Below are 19,861 nucleotides of genomic sequence, written 5' to 3'. Positions count from 1 at the left end.
ACTGGATACCTTGGCAGAACAGAAAGGGATGAAATGCAGGGCCTCCAAATATGTGTACTGAGCAAGCAATCTGATTATGCTGCCAAAGAATCAGCGTTGTTGCTAGTTCTTTGGTAGCACAATCCCCAGATTTGAACAAGAGCAACTAGGAATGACTCAAGATGAATCTAAGATGACTGTGGACCTACATGGAAAGAAGAATCTTGAGAGATTCTTGAGAATCTTTATATTTGTTCTTGGCTAATGGATTGTTTTTGATATAGTTGACTTCGTGTTTCATTTGCATCCCTTTTATTGGTCATTTATATTAAAAAATAGAATCTGTTATTTTTTGTATTAAATGATGCTTTCATTATATCCTACCTGGTTCATGACTTCTTTTTCCCCCAAAAAACTCCTGTTTGCACTTTGCAATTAGCTTTTTATATTTAATCCATTCTTATCATTTCTGGCAGTTTTATTTATTATTTGTTTGTTTATTTATTTGATTTTATCACACCTTTATTATTTTATAAATAACTAGGCGACAAACATACATAATACTCCTTCCTCCTATTTTTCTTCACAGCAACAACTCTGGGACATGGGTTGCGCTTAGAGAAAAAGTCCCCTGATGACTTTTATGTCTCAGGTGGGATTAGAAATCACTACTTCCTGATTTCTTGGCCAGGACCTTAATTGCTAGACCAAACCAGCTTTCCTATTGATTTAAAATAATAAGCACAATATAAAGATTACTGCCTGGAATTATGTTACATTTCATAATTAATTTCCTTTATCAAAATCCTGCCTGACCTTTGCAAATTAGCTTTTCACATTCAATTCGTTTCTGTCATTTCCAACAGTTTGCATTCAGTTTGCTTATTTATTTATTATTATTTATTATTTAAATTTTTATACTGCCCTTCTCCCGAAGCACTCAGGGCAGTGTACAGCCAGGATTAAAACAATTAAATATACAAATTAAAATATCAGTTAAAATACATATTCAATAATGGCCGAATTAAAACCGTCAAATTGACCCAAACTAAAATACCCCATATAAAATTATTAAAAATTAAAAATTTGAAAATTTAAAAATCAAGCTTAGGAGTGCTTAGGAGGCCAAAAAGACATATGCTGTATTTCCTTTCTTAAACATTAATACAATATCAGTCACCATTCTGATTCCTTAGAATCTGGTTTGTTCTGAGTAAGAATTTTCTTATGAGACCTTGGCAACTAATCAGGCAAGGGCTAAATTAAGCTCTTTAATTTAGACCAGGGGTGTCAAACTTGATTTTATTGAGGGCTGCATCAGAGCTGGGTTTGACCTTGGGAGGCCAGGGTGGCCGTGGCCAGCTTGATGTCACTCAAGTGCTCTGCCAGTGAAAACAGGTTCCTGAGCTCCATTTTGGCTGCAACAGCCTCCTGCAATCCTCTGCCAGTGAAAATGGAGCTTGGGAGTGCCACAGGCAGCCCTCCCAAGCTCCGTTTTCACTGACACAGGCACTGCTGGCAGGTCCTTCGCTGTTTCCAGAGCCGCCCCATGGGCTGGATCCAGCCCCCGGGCCTTTAGTTTTACACCCCTGAGCTAGACATTCCAAAACCAAGTATAACTCCTTGAAATCTTTTTCTCTTTTTTCCTAGTCCAGGTAGAATTTGCTGCCATTTCTGTCCCGCACACATTTCTCTCTCCCCATCCCTCCATAGTCAAGCTGTCAATTAAAGTAAAGCAGGAGAAAAGGAGAAATGGATCTTTTCACCCCTTCTAGGCAGGGGCTGTACTTGAGAGAAACGGCTCTGCTAATGCTTTTCATCCCTCTGCTAGCAGTAAAGCAAGCAGTGGAGTAAATTATCTCACCTTAAAGCAATCAAGGTCCTTAAAGCACTGTAAAACTCATGGCCCACGGGCCAGATGCGTCACGCTCTGGCTACATCCACTCCTGGTTTAGCGAAGGGGGGAAAAGTCACAATACATCATGTGATAATGCTATGACGATGCGGGTTTGACAACTCTGCCTTAAAGTAACCCTCTGTAGCTTTCATGATGCAATGCTGAAGATGATGCTGTACCCCCATGACTTTGGAAGTTGCAGAAATGCATTTAAATCAATGGTATGCCAGTACAGCGGGGTGAAATGCTCCCGGTTCGGACCGGCTCTCCCAATCTGGTAGTGATGGCGGTTGGTGGTGGGTTCAGAGAACCCGTAGCAAAAATCCCCGCCCCCTGCCCCTGCTGAGCCGCACCATCATCAGAGTTTTTTTTTTTTTACTTTTAAAAGCAGTTTTTCTTCAGCGGAAAAAAAATGCATTTAAAAGTAAAAAAAAAAGCCTTTGATGATTCCACGGCTCAGCTGGGATCATAAGAACTCTTTAAACTCTTTTTTAAACAACCTCTTCGGCCAAAGAGGTTGTAAAAAAAAGGTTTTAAAAGGCTCCTCTGGCGATCCCAGCTGAGTTCCTCATCACCAGAACCTTAAAAAATATGTTTTCTACGAGCTTTTCACCAAAGAGCTTGTTAAAACAATCCTTTTAAGAGGTTTTGGGCTGTGATGAGGCAATTTCAGCTGAGATCTTCAGAGTAGCCTTGAAAATCTTTTTCTCCCAGTTGAGTTTCCTCATCATCACAGGCTTTTAAAACCACTATTTTACAACCTCTTACAACAGTCCCCACCCATGCCCACCTAATGCCCGGTCCCCACTTACCTATAATTGCTGCTCCTTTCGGGCTCGCAAAGCCATGGCTTCTGCAATCAGTTACATCAGCTAGCATCTGAATCTCCCTGCCTGTAATCCATCTCCTCGGTGAGCAATTCAGTCTGCCTGCCTCAATTGGGAAAGAATTAACTATTAAAAATAGTTAATTAAGGAGATGGGTTTTTAGACAGCAATTTAAAGTTAAGGATGTTTTAAATTTAGCTGCTTTTTTCTAAAACGGGTCTCCAACCTTAGTAACTTTAAGGTTTGTGGACTTCAGCTCCCAGAATTCCTCAGCCAGCTTCGCTTCGCTTTGCTTTGCTGGCTGAGGAGCTCTGGGAGTTGAAGTCCACAACCCTTAAAGTTACTAAGGTTGGAGACCCCTGATCTAAAAAATATAAATAAAATAAAATAATAAAATAAAATATTTGTGCAGCTTTCTGAGATTTGGTGTGTTTCTGTAGTGTTTCATTCTAACTACACAAACACACAAAATCTCACAAAGCTATATGTGGCCTTTTGTGTGTGTGTGTGAGAGTGTGAGTCATGTTGTGTTGTGTTGTGTGTGTGTAAAGTGTGAAAGTTGGTTTTTGAGTTTTTTGTGGCTGTGTGAGGTTTCTGCTTGTTGCAGGGGCCATTTTGGGTGAAGTGCAGCTGCTTTTACATTGTATGTGAGATTATTGTGTTGTGTGTGTGTAAAGTGTGAAAGTTGGTTTTTGGTACCTCTTATTGTTTTGTATACTTTGTTTATTATTTTTACTATTTATTGTTATTGGTCATGCCCACCCAGTCATCTGACCACCAAGCCACGCCTACCAATTAAGTCACGCCCACAGAACCTGTAGGGAAAATTTTTAGATTTCACCCCTGCAGTACAGCAATGAAATTTATTAGGAATGCTCCTGCCTAAACCATGGAGGATGGTAGTTGGTAATTTCTGTGTGTGAGGTGCTGATTCCTGATATATTGTAGTGATCCACCAATGAATGTTTTTAAAAGGCCATTGACTATACCACTGCCAAAAGGAAACAGCCCAAATGGCCAGGATAAGTCTACTTGCAATAGCCTCAAGCAGTAATTGGAATAAGGCAATCTTGCCTTGAGATGATTGGTACATGCTGACCACATAACACAGCTGGTGCTGCTGGAAAGGGGGGGGGAACCCCACTTGCAATGGAGGAAGAAACTGGAGGTGGAGGTTTTCTCCATGGTGAGTTGGAGGCCTATTGAAGAGCATTCATGTTTTGCATTCATGTTCTCAATAAATGGTTACAGGGTTGCAATGCTGCAAGCAACAGATCACACAAAAGATCTCAGAGAAGGTTAGTTTTGAAAGAAAGGGATGTCCAAATGCCCTGGGTGAGTATAATTATTGAGAAATCTGCCTATCTGATATCTGTTAGATAAAGCTACAACTTTATATTTACAGCTACAACTGAATATTTAACCATTTTAACTTGAGTGCTTCCTTAGCTATGAGGCGAACAAGCCTCCTATTTCCCCCAAGATTTGTTTTATGTTTAAACATTCATCTGATAATTTCAGTGTGCTAACTGTATTCAATTGCCTAGGCTTACAGTAACTTCAAAGTATTTGCTACTATTTCAAGCCTGCAAGGCACTCATTATGACCCAAAAATTTATCTGAGTCTGTTTTCCCTCAAGCTTTTTCTCCCTTATCACTTAATAGATAAGTGGTTGTTTGAACTCCAACGCAAATCTGAATTACTTGTGCAGGAGGTTATTAGTCTTGATAATGGGCTCAGGGAGGCTGTTTTTCTAGTAAGAGATACTGAACTCTTTACAAGTCCTACTTATAAAGAAAGGAGTCTATTTTTAAGGGATCAAGTCCACTGGTTTCTCTTTTACACCTACCGACCATTGGAATTATTTTTCTCTGATAAAAGAGAAATCTTTTTTTTGAACCAATGTTCTTCCTTGCTCTGTCTTATTTTCTCTAAATCAGTGATTTTGCTGCTGCTGTAAATGTACTGTTTTTTTTTGGAGGCAGATGGTTTGTGGTTGTGTTTTTCATAACACACACAAAATACTAGAACAAAGAGAAACCACTCAAATATCTGTAAGCTTTCTCACATTCACATTACTGTAACTCCTCAAGGTTTGTCATTGATGTTCCACTTTTCCCAAATGGAAAAATTATAGTCAGAGTTGATCAGAAGAGATTTATCAAGAAATCTCCGCCCCAAAGCACAGGTAATCAAAGCAAATGTATAAAGGCAGCTGCAACTATGGCATGGCTGACCCCTGTTGGTTATACACAGCTGCGCAAGCATAGGTAATACTGTTGATACCTAATAGCAGGAGCAGCAGAAGCAGCTTTTCACCCTTGGAAATTTATCTGATCCAGCCTCTCATTCAGTTTTCCATGTCCAGGGATCCGCTTCAGTCAACGAAGACAGCAAGCAATCTTTGCAGATATTCAGTAATTTGAAAACCTATTGTTTAAAGACTCTGCCATGATGGGCACAGTGCAAGTTTGGGGGATTTTCTTGGTTTTTTTCCTTTTTCCTGTTGCAGCAGAGATGGAAGACAGCACTGTAAAACATAAAAATGAAGGTTACCAAATCGTCACTTTCAAATGGCATCATGTCCAGGATCCTTTTATTATTGCTCTCTGGATTCTCGTGGCCAGTCTGGCCAAAATTTGTAAGTCTGAGACTCTTCTTTGTGCACCCTTTTACCTACACAGATTAGTTTTTTACACTGATTTTGGCTAATGCTTTATTTTTAATGACTTTTACTGTTTGTGTTTTGAATTGTTTTACCAGTTATTTATTTTAACTCAAAATACAGTTCTGCTGTTGCTCAAGTATTTATTTTAGGCATTAAACCTAGGATTGATTTCAGATTATACTTTCCCATTATCTTTATTCTCTGCAATTATTTTCTCTCTACAAATGGCCTGTCTTTTTTCTGAAGAATTATGGAGAAAAAGATGGATTAGCTACATAATTTTTTTTTATTAACACCATTAGGAACCATCTATCTGGAGGTATCTTCTATGCTTCCTGCTTGTACTTTCCATGCTGTACTGTACTTCTGAAAAGATCCTAGAAACTAAAGATAACGATATTGAATAATTAGTGCTCGGCATATTAGGATTGTGAGTTCAAATCATACCTTGTTTAAACTGGAGAATGTTGGGAAGTGCAAGTATGTATTTTTCTATATATGGACAACTGCAATCATTTGCAATTATTTAGAACCATTTTTTCTACTCTATAAAGCATCTATTCCAGAATTGCAGGAGCTTGAAATTGAAGATTTACCTCAAAATAAAATTTGAAAAAGGATTATTCCTGGTACTTTATCAGGGATCATTCCATTTTTAAAAAAAGAATGAGATAATGATAGATCACATGATTTATAGGCATCACACCTTTTGTAGTGAGTTAGGTGGAGGATATTTTTGCATACATTAATAATACAACTGAATTATATCAGAGAAGAACAAATTTCTAGTTTTGCAGGTCTAATTAAAACAATGCAAAAAGCACAAAAAGAGGGAAAGTCTAAGGATATTCTGAGGTTTGCAGATTAATTTTAAATCTCAGTGTTTAATTCACTATCTTTATTTCAGCTGAGTAAAACATTTATTATTGATATCCTGAAAAATTTGGGAAACAGCAAACTGCTACTTTTCCCTGATTTATCTTGTCTATTGCTATAATATATGGAAAAAGGGAAAGGTATGGAGCAGTGGAAAGCACACATACTTAAAAGTACATTATATATATACTCTCCCAATTTCAACCAAGTTATCTCTACTCAAAAGAATGGATAATGAAAATGGATAACAAAATATCTAAGAATCTAAGATGATCTAAGAATCATCACTAATCAGAATCGACATTATTGGGCTATGCCTGAAGTCAGCATTTATGTCCATTAGACCAAATACACCCGCAACTACATTTTTGCGGACCTTAACACTCACCATAACAGTTCTTAAAATTAGCAAAAAAACCTATCAATATTTGTAAACTTGATTTCTCTTTTTGTCTGTGAACTTTCCCTGTCATGAAAGTAGATGTATTATAGCCTAATCAAAAAGGGGAGAGAAAGAAAATACATAGTATGGACTATAACTTTGAAAAGGGCTTCCTGCCTCTAAACTCAGTGAATTAATGCCCTTACCCAGGATAATTTATTTTATTATACCCAACAAGAAGATCATATGAATTTAAAATCACAAACTAATCCACATTTAAAAGAAATAAGGAAGGTTATCACAGTAGCCATTAATTTTCTCTGATCCTGCAATACTATGCAATATTTGGCTACCTTGATATATATGTAGCTGGATCAAAACTTGTAAGCAAATGTTTTTGTAAATATATCAATACAGTAATAATACAAAGATACACACACACACACACACACCATGAAAGAGAGTGCATAGAAAGCTATGTTTGAAATAAAAGGATTACCAGATGCCTATAATATAAATGAATATAATTATTGCCTTATACATTTCTGATATGTGCTAAAAAAGGGTATTTAGCAATTTTCAATGTTTGTTTAGTTATAAGGCAAGCAATCCTCCTTTTTCCCCTAAATTTTGTTTTATGTTTAAACATCTGTTGGACAATTTAAATGTGCTAATTATACTCTATAACTTAGGCTTACCGTAACTTTTTGCTTTTATTTTAAGCTTGCATTAAAACCCAAATATTTGTCTATGAATTTGTTTCCTCTCAAGACTTGGAATTTGGATTGGTTGTTCCAAAATTGGCAAACAGTTTTCTGAGTTTGAAAATTGTGTATTTGGAGAGAATAGAAATTGCCCTATGTGGTTTGAGTTATGACATAACTTTTCTAGGAGACCCTGGCAGCCAAGTACACATGAGCTAAATTAAGCTCTTAGGCTGGGCATTGTAAGACATCTTGTCCATGTATAGCCCATAGAAATGCTTTTATCACAGAGCAGGTAAAATTCATTTCATAATCCCTACAAATGAACCCTACTTCTTTGGATTGCAATAATATATCAGAATAACAATGCATGTCATAGAATGTCCTAATCTGAAAATACCACAAAGGAAGCTGAGCGAGTACAATAGATAGTTATGTCTATAATAAGATAGCCAAACAACATTGTGTATGGATAAACTTATATAAGAGCCAATAGAGCATACCCAGTATTTTGGGAACTGGTAAAACCTGGGTTTTCTTCATCCTCAGCTATGTGCCCCATCAATCTAATCACTTTCTGTCAGTCCAATCTACCTCACATGATAGAAGTTGTGGAGATAAAATGAAGGAAGATCTTTGTACCTGGTACCATGAATATAAGGAGAAAAGGCAGACAGACAAACAAACAAACAAAACAACAAATACATTGTAACTATTCATCTGGGTAGCTATTAGGATCAAAGACCTTTCCTAATTTCATAGATTTTCTCTATAATTTCTTGTAATGACACTGATTGTGCAGTTTTTTTAATGCTCTTGAGATATCTCTTCTCATTTCAATAATACTGTAATTTGCTGTTTAGTTGCAATTGTCTCCAGCGGCTTGCAACTTTGGGTTACCAATGTTGGTAGCATATATCACTATTCAGACCCTGCATTTGTTGCCAATTCATTTCCGGGTCCAATTTAGGGGCTGGTTTTGACCTATATTTTTTAATTTCTTAGCAGAAATGAAATCTCTACTGGTTTTTTGCAAACTCCTAAAGACCAATCTTTTTTGGACAGCTTCTTTTGATTTGAGTAATTGTTGCTATACTCTTATTTTCATTCTTGTGTTGTTGGATTTTTATAGGGAGTTTTTAATACTGTATTTTTCTATGTGAGCCATTAAGAATCATTTTTATTGCAATGGTATATGCTTAATAGACTATATAAATGAGATAGAAATTATGATTAATAGATTCACTATATAATTGGCCTAAATTCCTGGAATAAAAGTACATTGCTTGTTGTTTTTTTATCCTGTGATGCAATAATTTGATGATAGAATGATACAGTCATTTTCTTTTTATTTTTCATATCCAGTTTATATGTACTTTCCCCCCCTCTGCTTTGAGCATAACTCAAGGCTGAATCCCCCAGTATTCTATTCTTATTATATAATATTGGTTACATATTTAGAGTCACTTGGACATCGAATTGATTTTACTAATAGCATTTAGGCAATGAAAAATCATAGGTAGAATGCATATTTTTCATGTTGAATGTCTTGGCTTCAATCTCTGATACTCTCATATCAAACAAGGATGTATATCATACACTTTCTTATAACTGAAAGAGAATGATTTCATCCCAATAATAATACAGTACATAATTTCTTTTTGATTGCCTTGATTGTTTTTATTACTACTACTGAATTTAAATTATACAAAACCATCTTGGTCAGTAATACTGCCTTATGTTACTGCTTTCCTTTCAGAGCAATCACAGCCTCTTGTTCCCTACTCATCTATCCAGAAATTACAGTGGCTATTCCTGAATCAGTTATTTGCCTCTCATATTTCATTTGCTGAACTTTGGCAGATTAATCTTTTTCTTTTCTTCTTCTTTTCTTCTGTGTATCTTAACAACTGCTGAGGTCATACACCTCAAATATTTGCCTGTCTGCCACCTTTTAACTCACTGTAATACTGTAATACTCACTGCTCCAACACTGGAAATTTTTACAAAGATGTTGGATAACCATTTGTCTGAAGTGGTGTAGGGTTTCCTGCCTAAGTAGGGGGTTGGACTAGAAGACTTCCAAGGTCCCTTCCAACTCTGTTATTCTGTTCTGTTCTGTTCTGTTCTGTTCTGTTCTGTTCTGTTCTGTTCCGTTCTGTTCCATTCCATTCCATTCTATTCTATTCCAATAGTACAGAAAAATGTTATAGGTGCATTCCCTAGTTTCCATATAGTGAAAGTTTAACTTGTAACCTATCCTTGTTATTTTCTTTCAGTTTGACTATTAGCCCTTCCTGTTTTTGTCTCGCCAAGGGATTCTTTGTCAAGGCAATGAAAAAATCACAAATAATTATGTAAATATATTACTTTATAAGAATAATACATTAAAAGAATATTCCCAGTTAATGATCTTTGCAAGTGGATAAAAAAGGAAACAGAAAACTCCATCTTTAGCTAACTGCTGACATCAGAAAAACAATCAAGTAGGAAATTGCTTTGTGCAAATCATAATTGAAGAGAAAATTTAATCTGGGAATGGGAAACTTTCATATAGCTTGTGATTACATATAATACATGTTTTTAGTGATAGGCGCAAATTGGACAAATCTGTGCAACTCACAAGTAGGGCCAGGATTGCCTGATGTTTTTATGTTGGTGAAAAATTATTTTGTTTTACAATATTAAAGCTATTTTATAGTACATATGATAATGTGAGTTTCTCACTCCAACCATTTGTGATTTTTCTACAAAAAGGCAAGAAAATAAACTCCCAGTTTTCTGCAACTGGTTAGAAAGGAGCTCAATAACTTCACAAAAAGGCATGGACCCCACAAGGCTCTAGTACCTACTTTAGTTTAGTGAATCATATAACAGAACAAATTAACAGAATCGGAAGGAACCTTATAGGTCATCTAGTCCAACCCCCCGCTCAAGCAGGAGACCCTACACCAGGGGTCTGCAATCCGCAGCTCTGGAGCCGTATGTGGCTCTTTCATCCCTCTGCTGTGGCTCCCTGTCACTCAAAATATGTGTCACAACTGCCAATGTCCGACATGTGCTGGCATGTGATTTATTGAGCTTTTCGACCCATTTTTTTTTTCGGAGTTCAAAATGTTTTTGTTGCATGCAGAAATAAAAATTTGTTTTCTCTGAAGCAGGTCATTGATTTCATAAATGCAATACACTATAATTTTTTTATACATAGCATAAAGGTAAAAAACAATATATGCAATGTTATCTTCATTTTAGATGTTTAGGTGGCTCCCAGTGTTTTCTTTTCTATGGGAAACAGGTCCAAATGGCTCTTTGAGTGTTTAAGGTTGCCAACTCCTGTCCTACACCATTTCTGACAAATGGCAGTCGAATCTTTTCTTGAAAGTCTCAAGTGATGAAGCTCCCATAACTTCCGAAGGCAAGCTACTCCACTGGTTGATCGTTCTCACTGTCAGAAAGTTCCTCCTCATTTCTAGTTGAATCTCTCCTTGGTCAGTTTCCATCCATTATTCCTTGTCTGACCTTCAGGTGCTTTGGAAAATAACTTGACCCCCTCTTCTGTGGCAGCTCCTCAAATATTGGAACACTGCTATCATGTCTCCCCTGGTTCTTCTCTTCACTAGACAAGCCATGCCCAGTTCCTGTAACCGTTCTTCATATCTTTTAGTCTCCAGTCCCCTAATCATCCTGGTTGCTCTCCTCTGCACTTTTTTTAGAGTCCCAACATCTTTTTTATAGTGTGGTGACCAAAACCGGGTGCAGTACTCGAGGTGTGGTCTTACTAGGGCTGGTATCATTATGTTCTATTGCTTGTGTTTGCGTTATGTTGAATTCTAGTATGACATGATCACATGCTCAGTGCAAGATGCAAAAAACTATAACAGCCATGACAAATGCCTATTCAATTCCATTTAAATATTCTACTATAAGTGTCTATCAGTTCTTGAAGTGCTCATAAGCTATGTGTTAACCATTACCATTTTCCCTAATGTTTAACTAGAATCTGCTGCATTCAATCTATACGTGCCTCATTTTTGCAGCTTAAAACTAACTGCAAACAGAGTAGTCCATCCCGACCAGACTGATACAGAATGGAAAAGCAAAGTTTATCTCAAGCTATTCAACAAAGGTATGACTAGAGAGTTTAGCTCTCCTTATCCTTTATGGTTCTAACAACAGAATCTTCAAAGTCACCAGATATGCTCAAGCTTGCTAAATTTTTTCTAAAAGTTTCAATTATTTTGTCCATGAGCGGATAGATCACATTCTTGGAACTCACAGTCCTGAGAATTGGTTTTTTCCTAAGAATGAGAACATGGTCAAGAACCAGGTTTTTGCTTCACTAGATTTCATATGTCTAACATAGGTTTATGAAAAAAAAACACAATAGGCTATTCAATATTCTACTACTGCTTTCTCTAAGTTGTCATTTAATCCTTTCTGTTGGGGTATTTACAAATCTTTTACATTCATACATTGTTGACAATAGGTAGATATTGACAATAAAAGTAAAGGTAAAGGTTCCCCTCGCACATATATGCTAGTCGTTGCCGACTCTAGGGGGCGGTGCTCCTCTCCATTTCAAAGCCGAAGAGCCAGCGCTGTCCGAAGACATCTCCGTTATGTGGCCGGCATGACTCAACGCCAAAGGTGCATGGAATGCTATTACCTTCCCACCAAAGGTGGTCCCTATTTTTTCTACTTGCATTTTTACGTGCTTTCGAAACTGCTAGGTTGGCAGAAGCTGGGACAAGTAACGGGAGCTCACCCCGTTACACAGCAGCACTAGGGATTTGAACCGCTAAGCTGCCGATCTTTCAATCAACAAGCTCAACGTCCTAGCCCCTGAGCCACCGCGTCCATATATCTGTATCTATCTATCTATCTATCTATCTATATATATATATCTATATCTATATCTCTCTATATATATAGATATAGATATATACACACACACACACACACACACATCTATATAACAACATAACTATTTTGTTGCTCTTAAAAATTAAATAGAGAAATCCAGAATATTAGTGTAGCCACAACTGAGACATCTTGTCTTATTATCCTGGTAGATAGTTCATAATCTTTCTAGTTCAGATCTTATTTCATGCAAAAAAAAAATACTCATTCAAATTGCTTTCTAAACTGAAAAGAAACAGTGTAGGTTCTATTGTATACTATAATATTTCTAGGTTGAGCCTTTATGGCTCAGCAAATATTACATCACCTCTATAAAACTATTTATTGTGTGTTTCTGGAATGGAGATAAAAATGTATATGATAGTTTTCTGATATAACGATCCAGCTTTCTTATGCAGTACAGTATGGTGATGGTATTTTTGTTATTTTTATTTATTTGCAAGTTAGATCTTTATTCTGAACTAAGTCAAACTATTTAGAAAAAACTATGTTAATACTACATCTCTCCAATAGGAATTAATGAATTCCCCATTTTTTCCTTCAACAATTCTTGAAGTATTTTAAACTGAGATAAACTGACAGATCTATCAGCCTACTAGGACAAAATGGAATTGATATTACATCATTAGGCAAAATATTTTGGGCTAGCCATGCCCATGTTTGAAAATACCGCTCCTATCACAAAAAATAGAAAAAATATTTGGAAATCATCTAGCTCAACAGGGACAAATAAATAAATTTACCACTGTAGCCCCCTGCATGTGGCCATCCCATCTCTGATTAAAATTTTCTACTGAAGGATTTTCTACTACTGGTATCCGCAAGGCAGTCTCTCCCACCATTGAACAACTAAACTACTATTAATATTCTGCTGATATTCAACTGCAATTTACTTCCTTGTAATTTGAGCCCATTTTTTCTTGTACAATAATACAATTAGCTTAAATACCATTGGCATTGACAAAATTACCAACAGTCAATTGCAAAAGGCATCTTTACTCAAAATAGCTTACATCCTGCAACACGACCTCTAACACCATCAAGCATCCACATCAGAGGTGGGTTTCAGCAGATTCTGACCAGTTCTGGAGAACTGGTAGCAGAAATTTTGAATAGTTTGGAGAACCAGTAGTAAAAATTCTGACTGGCCCCGCCCCCATCTATTTTCTGCCTCCTGAATCCCAGTTTATCGAGAGGAAATGGGGATTTTGCAATAACCTTCCCCTGGAATGGGAAGGGAATGGAGATTTTACAGTATCCTTCCCCTGCCACATCCACCAAACCATGCCCACCAAACCATGCGATGCCCACCAAGCCACACCCATAGAACTGGAAATAAATTTTTTCGAAACCCACCACTGATCCACATCTGCCTGTCCCAGGTCCTTGGGAAGAATTCAATAGATGGATTAAAATGCGTGTGTGACAAACCATTCACAGTGGCAAAATTGGAAGAATTGCAAAAGCTTACTTAAGGTAAAAAATAAAAATAAAAAATCAAAGCCTTGATAGAAGTAACTTAAACTGTAAGAAACAAATCAGGGGAATTGGCAGTACAGAAAGTTAGCGTACCTATTGAATTGTTTTCATTCTGAAACCAGGCACAGTCTCTGCCTCAGAAAGAACAATAAAAAACAGAAAATAACAACTACAGCCAAGAAGATCAGCACAAATTGAAAATTATAGGCAGAATCTCCAATTTCAATCCAATCAGAAATCTTTTCACAAATTCATAAATGAAGAAACTGCAATGAATCAGTCATCACCTAACAAAGTGCAGTTCTGGGTACAGATTTGAAATAATCCTAAGAAATACAATACGAATGCAGCTTGGTTAAATGAAGTGGATAAGAAAAAAGAAAACTGAAATGGAAGAACTTGTAACAACAGCAGAAATGGAGGAGAAAAGAACAAGATCAAAAATTGGTCAGCACCACGTGAAGATGAACTGCATGGATTTTGGTTAAAACACAATCTACCCTCACTCGTTGCCAAGCCGTTTTACAACATACTGCAAGGAAGTAAAATTGAAGAGTGGCAAACATTTGGCAAAACCTACTGATAATAAAAGATCCAACCAAAGATGCAGCACCAGGCAATGACAGAACCATTGCCTGTTTACAAAAAACTTTCAAATTGCTAACTGGTATGGTAGCAGATGCAGTCCAACAGCATCTAGTTGAAAACAAACTCTTTCTACCTAAGTAGAAAGGAAACCACATAAATAGCAGAGGAACAGATCAACTTCTAATTGACAAGATTATTTTGGAAACTGCAAGAGAAGGAAGACCAACTTGAATGTAGCATGGATTGATTACAAAAAGGCATTTAATCCCCTGCCACATGATTGGATAATCAAGTGTCTAGAAAAAACAAATTTGGTAGAAATGTCAGAAACTTTGTGCAAAAATCGATGGCACAGTGGAAGACATGGATACTGGTCAATTATGATAAATTGAGAAAGGTTAACTTCGAGAGAGGAATCTTACAAGAAGACTCATTATCATCACTATTGTTCATCATTGTTCTGATTCCTCTATCAACAGGACTGAACAAGTCAAGCCATGGCTATCAAATATCAAAAACATCTACATGGCAAACCTATGGCACGTGTGCCACAGTTAGCATACATACCCATATCAGTGAACACACGAGCACACACGAGCACATGCATGTGTGCACCAGCCAGTTGATTTTCGGACCTTCTGGCCCCACCAGAAGTAGGGAAACTGGCTGTTTCCTGCCTCCGGAGGGCCTAGGGGGGTGGTGAAGAAAGACCGTTTTTCTCTCTCCTGGCTCCAGAGCCTCCCTAGGAGTCTGGGGAGGCCGAAAACAACCTTTGCCTCCCCCTCGGAGGTCCTGGGAAGCTGAAAACAGCCTTCACTTCCCCCTCGGAGGCCGAAAATGGCCCATTTGTCAACTTCCTGTCCCACCGGCATCATGTGCCAGAAGCGGGGGGAGAGGGGCTTGCATGCATGAGGGTGTGGCACATAGAATTATGGGTGTGGGCACAAGCACGTGCTACCCCTCTCCTGGCACACAATGACATAAAGGTTAGCCATCACTGTACTAGGCTATTACTTCCATTTTATATGAATGATATAAAACTATATGGGGGCAGGGAAACCCATCTGAAATGGAATCACTGCTCAACACTGTCCAAACATACAAGATATTTTCTGAAGGGCCCAATTGAAGAAAGGACATAACTGGCACACCAGTTGGACTTTTGCAAAGATCTTTCTGTCCTCAGGTGACACCTGTTCTTCAAGCAATTCTAGAAAGACAACCCCCCACCCATTGCATACCATCCTTGAAGTGAAAAATGCTTCCAATTCAAGATCAAAGATGAATTATCCCAAGATCTGGCTGAGCCTAACATCTACATACACTTAATTTTGGTAGGTTTGAATCAGAGAAAGTTCTGATTCAGAGAAGCCCTCACACGTTCAAGCACTAGCACAGATCCTTGGCAGCCTCTCTTGACTGGCCTGGGGTCAAAACATGGTACTGAATGCCAAATTGTCAGAAAATTTCACATAGGGTTTTATATAGATTTTGAGAAGGATGGGAGAGACTAGAGCCTTGCAGCAATTTATAATCTCTGTCCCCCAACTAACACAAATGGGAACTGATCCCAGAGAAAAGGAAGAGAATTACTGTAAACCCATGCCCCTAATCCTCAATTTATGGAGCTGTCTAGAAGGATATCATGGTTAACAGTGTCAAAAGTCTCTAAGAGTTCGAAGAGTATGAAGATGGAAGCACCACTGCTATCCTGGCTCTACCCTAGGTCATCAGCAAGCAGGGCTAAAATCCAGCTTGAAAACTGGTTGAAACAGGTTTAGATAATTCATTTCCTCCATGGTTCTCATCAGTTGCAGATACATTATTTATTTTCTAAGAAAAATAAAAAATAAGGTAGATATTCTTGATTAACCTTACATGAATGAAAGATTAAACCCAGCAACTTTATTATATTGATTTTTCTAATTCATCTGCATTTCTTTCACAGTGATTTTTTTCCTCCCACAAAGCACAATTTAAACATTTTTAAAAAGGATCGTATCAAATTTTGTTTATCATTGGTTCTACTTTCAAATTGTAAATGAAAAAGTGAATTGTAACAGAGAATTAAGTGTCCTTGACAATGTTTTTCAGTGCTGTTTTATTTTCAGTTGCAGCATCAGCTGACATGGGTTTATGCATACCCAAGGCAACTATTTTTAATTTTGTTCTGCTAATTCCACTTACTGTTATTGCTGGCCTCTTAACATTGGTATTGAAAAAGGACCTAATAAAACTAAATGCTATTTGTAGCCTGTGGTGCTACACTTGAGAAATTTATCATGTATTCAACTAAAATAATTAAGAGCATGAAATGTAAAATTTCCAAGTCCTTTCAATAAAATATTTCCCTTAACCACACAGAGGTGTGATCTTATGCTCAGATTTTGTGTCAGTGCTGCTTTTAAGATAAAACTTCCATTGTGGAAAGATAAAGTCTACAATATCTTAGAATCATAAGGGCTGGAAGAGATCTTGGAGGTTTTCTAGTCCAACCCTGCGCAAGGCAGGAGTCTTTATACCATCTCAGCCAATCAACCAAACTCCTGACATTTGTTAGAAGGCTAAATGGGGATTGCAAATCCTATCAATGTTAATCACCCTAACTGTAAGAGGAATCAGAAATGAGATGCCTTTTGTGAACCTGAGCTAGATGGGATGATTCTGCAGCTTTCGCACACTCCACCTTTTGAACAGGCACAATATTAAAAAGCTACCTTTGACCAGCCAGAGAAAGAAAAAAACCTGAATTTAACCCATCTCTTAAACTGTAATAATTATAGGCCTAGGGAATCTGAGCTTCCCGTCTTTGCAACTAATTTTTTTATCCTAAGTGAAGAATGAACTAGATTTTCTTAATGGACTTACCACTGCAATCTCAAAGCCAACAGAAGCCTATTAGGGTCCTCCACTGAGCTGAGTTACAGCTCCAAAGAACTTGCTAGGCCTTACAGTAACAGAATTTAGCACATAAGGTATGGTGCCCTGTTAGACCTTAGAAACATAGTCTTTCTGCAACCCTGGAGTGGCTGAGTCCAGAGTACGCCTAAAAACAAAGTAGAGCTAGTCAAATAAATACATCAGTCAAATTACTTGCTGTTGATATGCACTATGTCAGTGATGGTTAACCTTTTCGGCATCGAGTACTGAAACTGGAGTGTGTGCGCACATGCGTAGAGGAGCGTTGGAACCAGAAAGAGAGAAGCTGACTGGTGCACATGCACATGGTGGCCAGCTGCTCTTCCAGGTTCCACCATGCGCATGCCTGCTAGCCAGCTGGTCCAGTACACATGCGCATTGGCCAGCTGGTCCGGCGTGCATGCACATCATCCAGCTGGTCCAGCACGCATGTGCATCAGCCAGATGATCTTGCACATGCACACCGTCCAGCTGCTCTCTTCTGGGTTCCGGCACACGCATGCATGGTGGTCTTCAAAGAACCCGGAAGAACCTTCTTCGAAGAACCTGGAAGAGAGCAGCTGGCCGATGCGCATATGCGCTGGACCAACTGGGTGATGCGCATGCACACTGGACCAGCTGGCCGGCATGCATGCATGCAACGGAACCCTGAAGAGTAGCTGGCAACCGTGGGTGCCCACAGAGAGGTTCACCAGGTTGCCATAGGTTCACCATCGGCCAGATGGTCTTGCACATGCACACCATACATTAACCTTGTATAAACCAATGTCTTGGTTATTCTTTTGTTGATTTTAACCAAATTTTATATGCTTTGTCTTGAAAAACTGAATAGTAGAACAGTAAAAAAGTTATATTGCTTAGAATTCAGGCTATAACACACTTCATACTAATATGTTTTCCATTTTAAAATATGAAAATATGCTCAATGTATATGTTGTAGAATTTAGAATCTCCTTCCATTTATTCTACATATTAACAGGTGACTTTAGAGGTTAAGTCCATGATTAGCCTTAAAGATCTAATAACAAATGAGAAATATTGACCTGGTGATCCAAAAATTGTAGTTTCCTTTTAAAATGTTAATGTAAGTTTGTTAATTTACTCCCTTAGAGGGAACAACCTCATAAATCATTAATTTAATGAACTTATTACAATGCTATAAGAATTCCACATTATCATTAAACGGGTGTAACAAAGAATAAAATTCTGAGAGAGGTTGAAGCAATCAAATATTAACCAGGTTTTTTTTTAAAAAAGCAAAAAAACCCTAACATTTTTGTTTTATTAAATAAAATTATACTGATAAGAACCATATGTACCATGTAATTGAGGCCTTAGATTTAGCCATAGACATACATTCAAAATTCTGTTTAGTTTACAAGACTATTTGGGTGCAGCCACTTTCTTGCAGTTATTTTATAGTGGTAAAATTATGGGATTAAAATCAGGGGAAAGTATGTAAACTGCCTGGATTTCTCCCTTCCAAAAAAGATGAATGGATAGAGACAACAGCAGGGGAGAAATGCAAAGCACATGTTTAAAGGCAGACTGTGTTTCGTACAGCAACTGTTCACAGTTATGATGGTGATGATAAGTTTGCAACCAATCCTCAATTTTACTCTCTTTGTAGCAAGGATAACTAAAGTAAGATCGTAAGCACAATCACAATCACATTTCACTTAGCAACTTCTTCACTTAACAATTGAGTTGCCTGTCCCAATTGTAATCATTAAACAACTACCTTAATACAAATCAATTTCCTCTTTTACTGAGCAAAAAACTGTAAACATGACTTTTCTTTGGTGAAAGAATTAAATACCAAAACATAGATCAAATTTTGGTATTCAGTACTTGCACTGATCATCCAGATACAATTGTAATTAATGATTCCTTTATTATATTACTGAAAACAGAATAATAGAGCTGATAGACCTAGGAATCTTCTAGTTAAAAGGCCTTGTCTAAGGCAGGAGTCCTTATTCCATACCAGACAAATAGTTCCCCCTCCTGGTTCAATCACTAGTATTTCAAAGTCTTGGTTCTTTGCTGTGATTGAACTAGGCTTTTCTTATTATTTTGTACCATATGGATTTGTTATCTCTGCCATTTTAATGCATTTATAGTTTGTAGTTGGTCAGCCAACTGCAAATCCATGTGGTGGTGGTATTGTTTGATGTGTTTTTAACAAATCCATGTTCACTTCCAATTAACGCCTTGTGCATTTCTAGGTACTCACAAATCCACTAATTATCTTTTCCTGGATTTTCACAGGTATTGATTTCAAGCTAATTAGTCTGTAGTTTCCTGAATCTACTTTTTTTTTTTTGATAATTATGATTGGAATCACATCAACTCTTTTCCAGTCCTCTGACAATTCTCCCTCGCTCTAAGAGCTTTAAAGTTTTTGTTCAGTGATTCTGAAATCACATCTGCCAGTTCCTTCAGTATCCTGGAATGTAAACCATCTGTCCAGGTGATTTGTACTTGTCAATAGCGGATAGGGTGTTCTTTTACCAATTTCTTACCTATTTTGACCTGTATTCCTAAATTAGCTACGGTCTAGTTTGTCAAATAACTTACTGAAGTTCAAGTACACTATTCATAGCATTTCACTAGTCCAC

At 37.4% G+C, this 19,861-nt stretch overlaps 1 protein-coding gene across 1 annotated transcript in view; it reads left to right on the top strand.

Annotated features, from left to right (window-relative positions):
* Nucleotides 1–3,852: 3,852 nt before the first annotated feature.
* Nucleotides 3,853–19,861, top strand: part of SLC9A3 (solute carrier family 9 member A3) — a 62,044-nt gene continuing 46,035 nt past the window's right edge. The window contains exons 1-2 of the mRNA XM_058182703.1: nucleotides 3,853–3,889; nucleotides 5,217–5,345. Of these exons, the coding sequence (XP_058038686.1) occupies nucleotides 3,853–3,889; nucleotides 5,217–5,345 (166 nt within the window). The remainder of the gene's footprint in view (nucleotides 3,890–5,216; nucleotides 5,346–19,861) is intronic.

This window comes from Ahaetulla prasina, chromosome 4 (genome assembly GCF_028640845.1).
Source record: "Ahaetulla prasina isolate Xishuangbanna chromosome 4, ASM2864084v1, whole genome shotgun sequence".
NCBI classification, from domain to species: domain Eukaryota; kingdom Metazoa; phylum Chordata; class Lepidosauria; order Squamata; family Colubridae; genus Ahaetulla; species Ahaetulla prasina.
The sequence above is the reverse complement of the archived record's forward strand: the minus strand, read 5'-3'. Positions and strand labels throughout refer to the sequence as shown.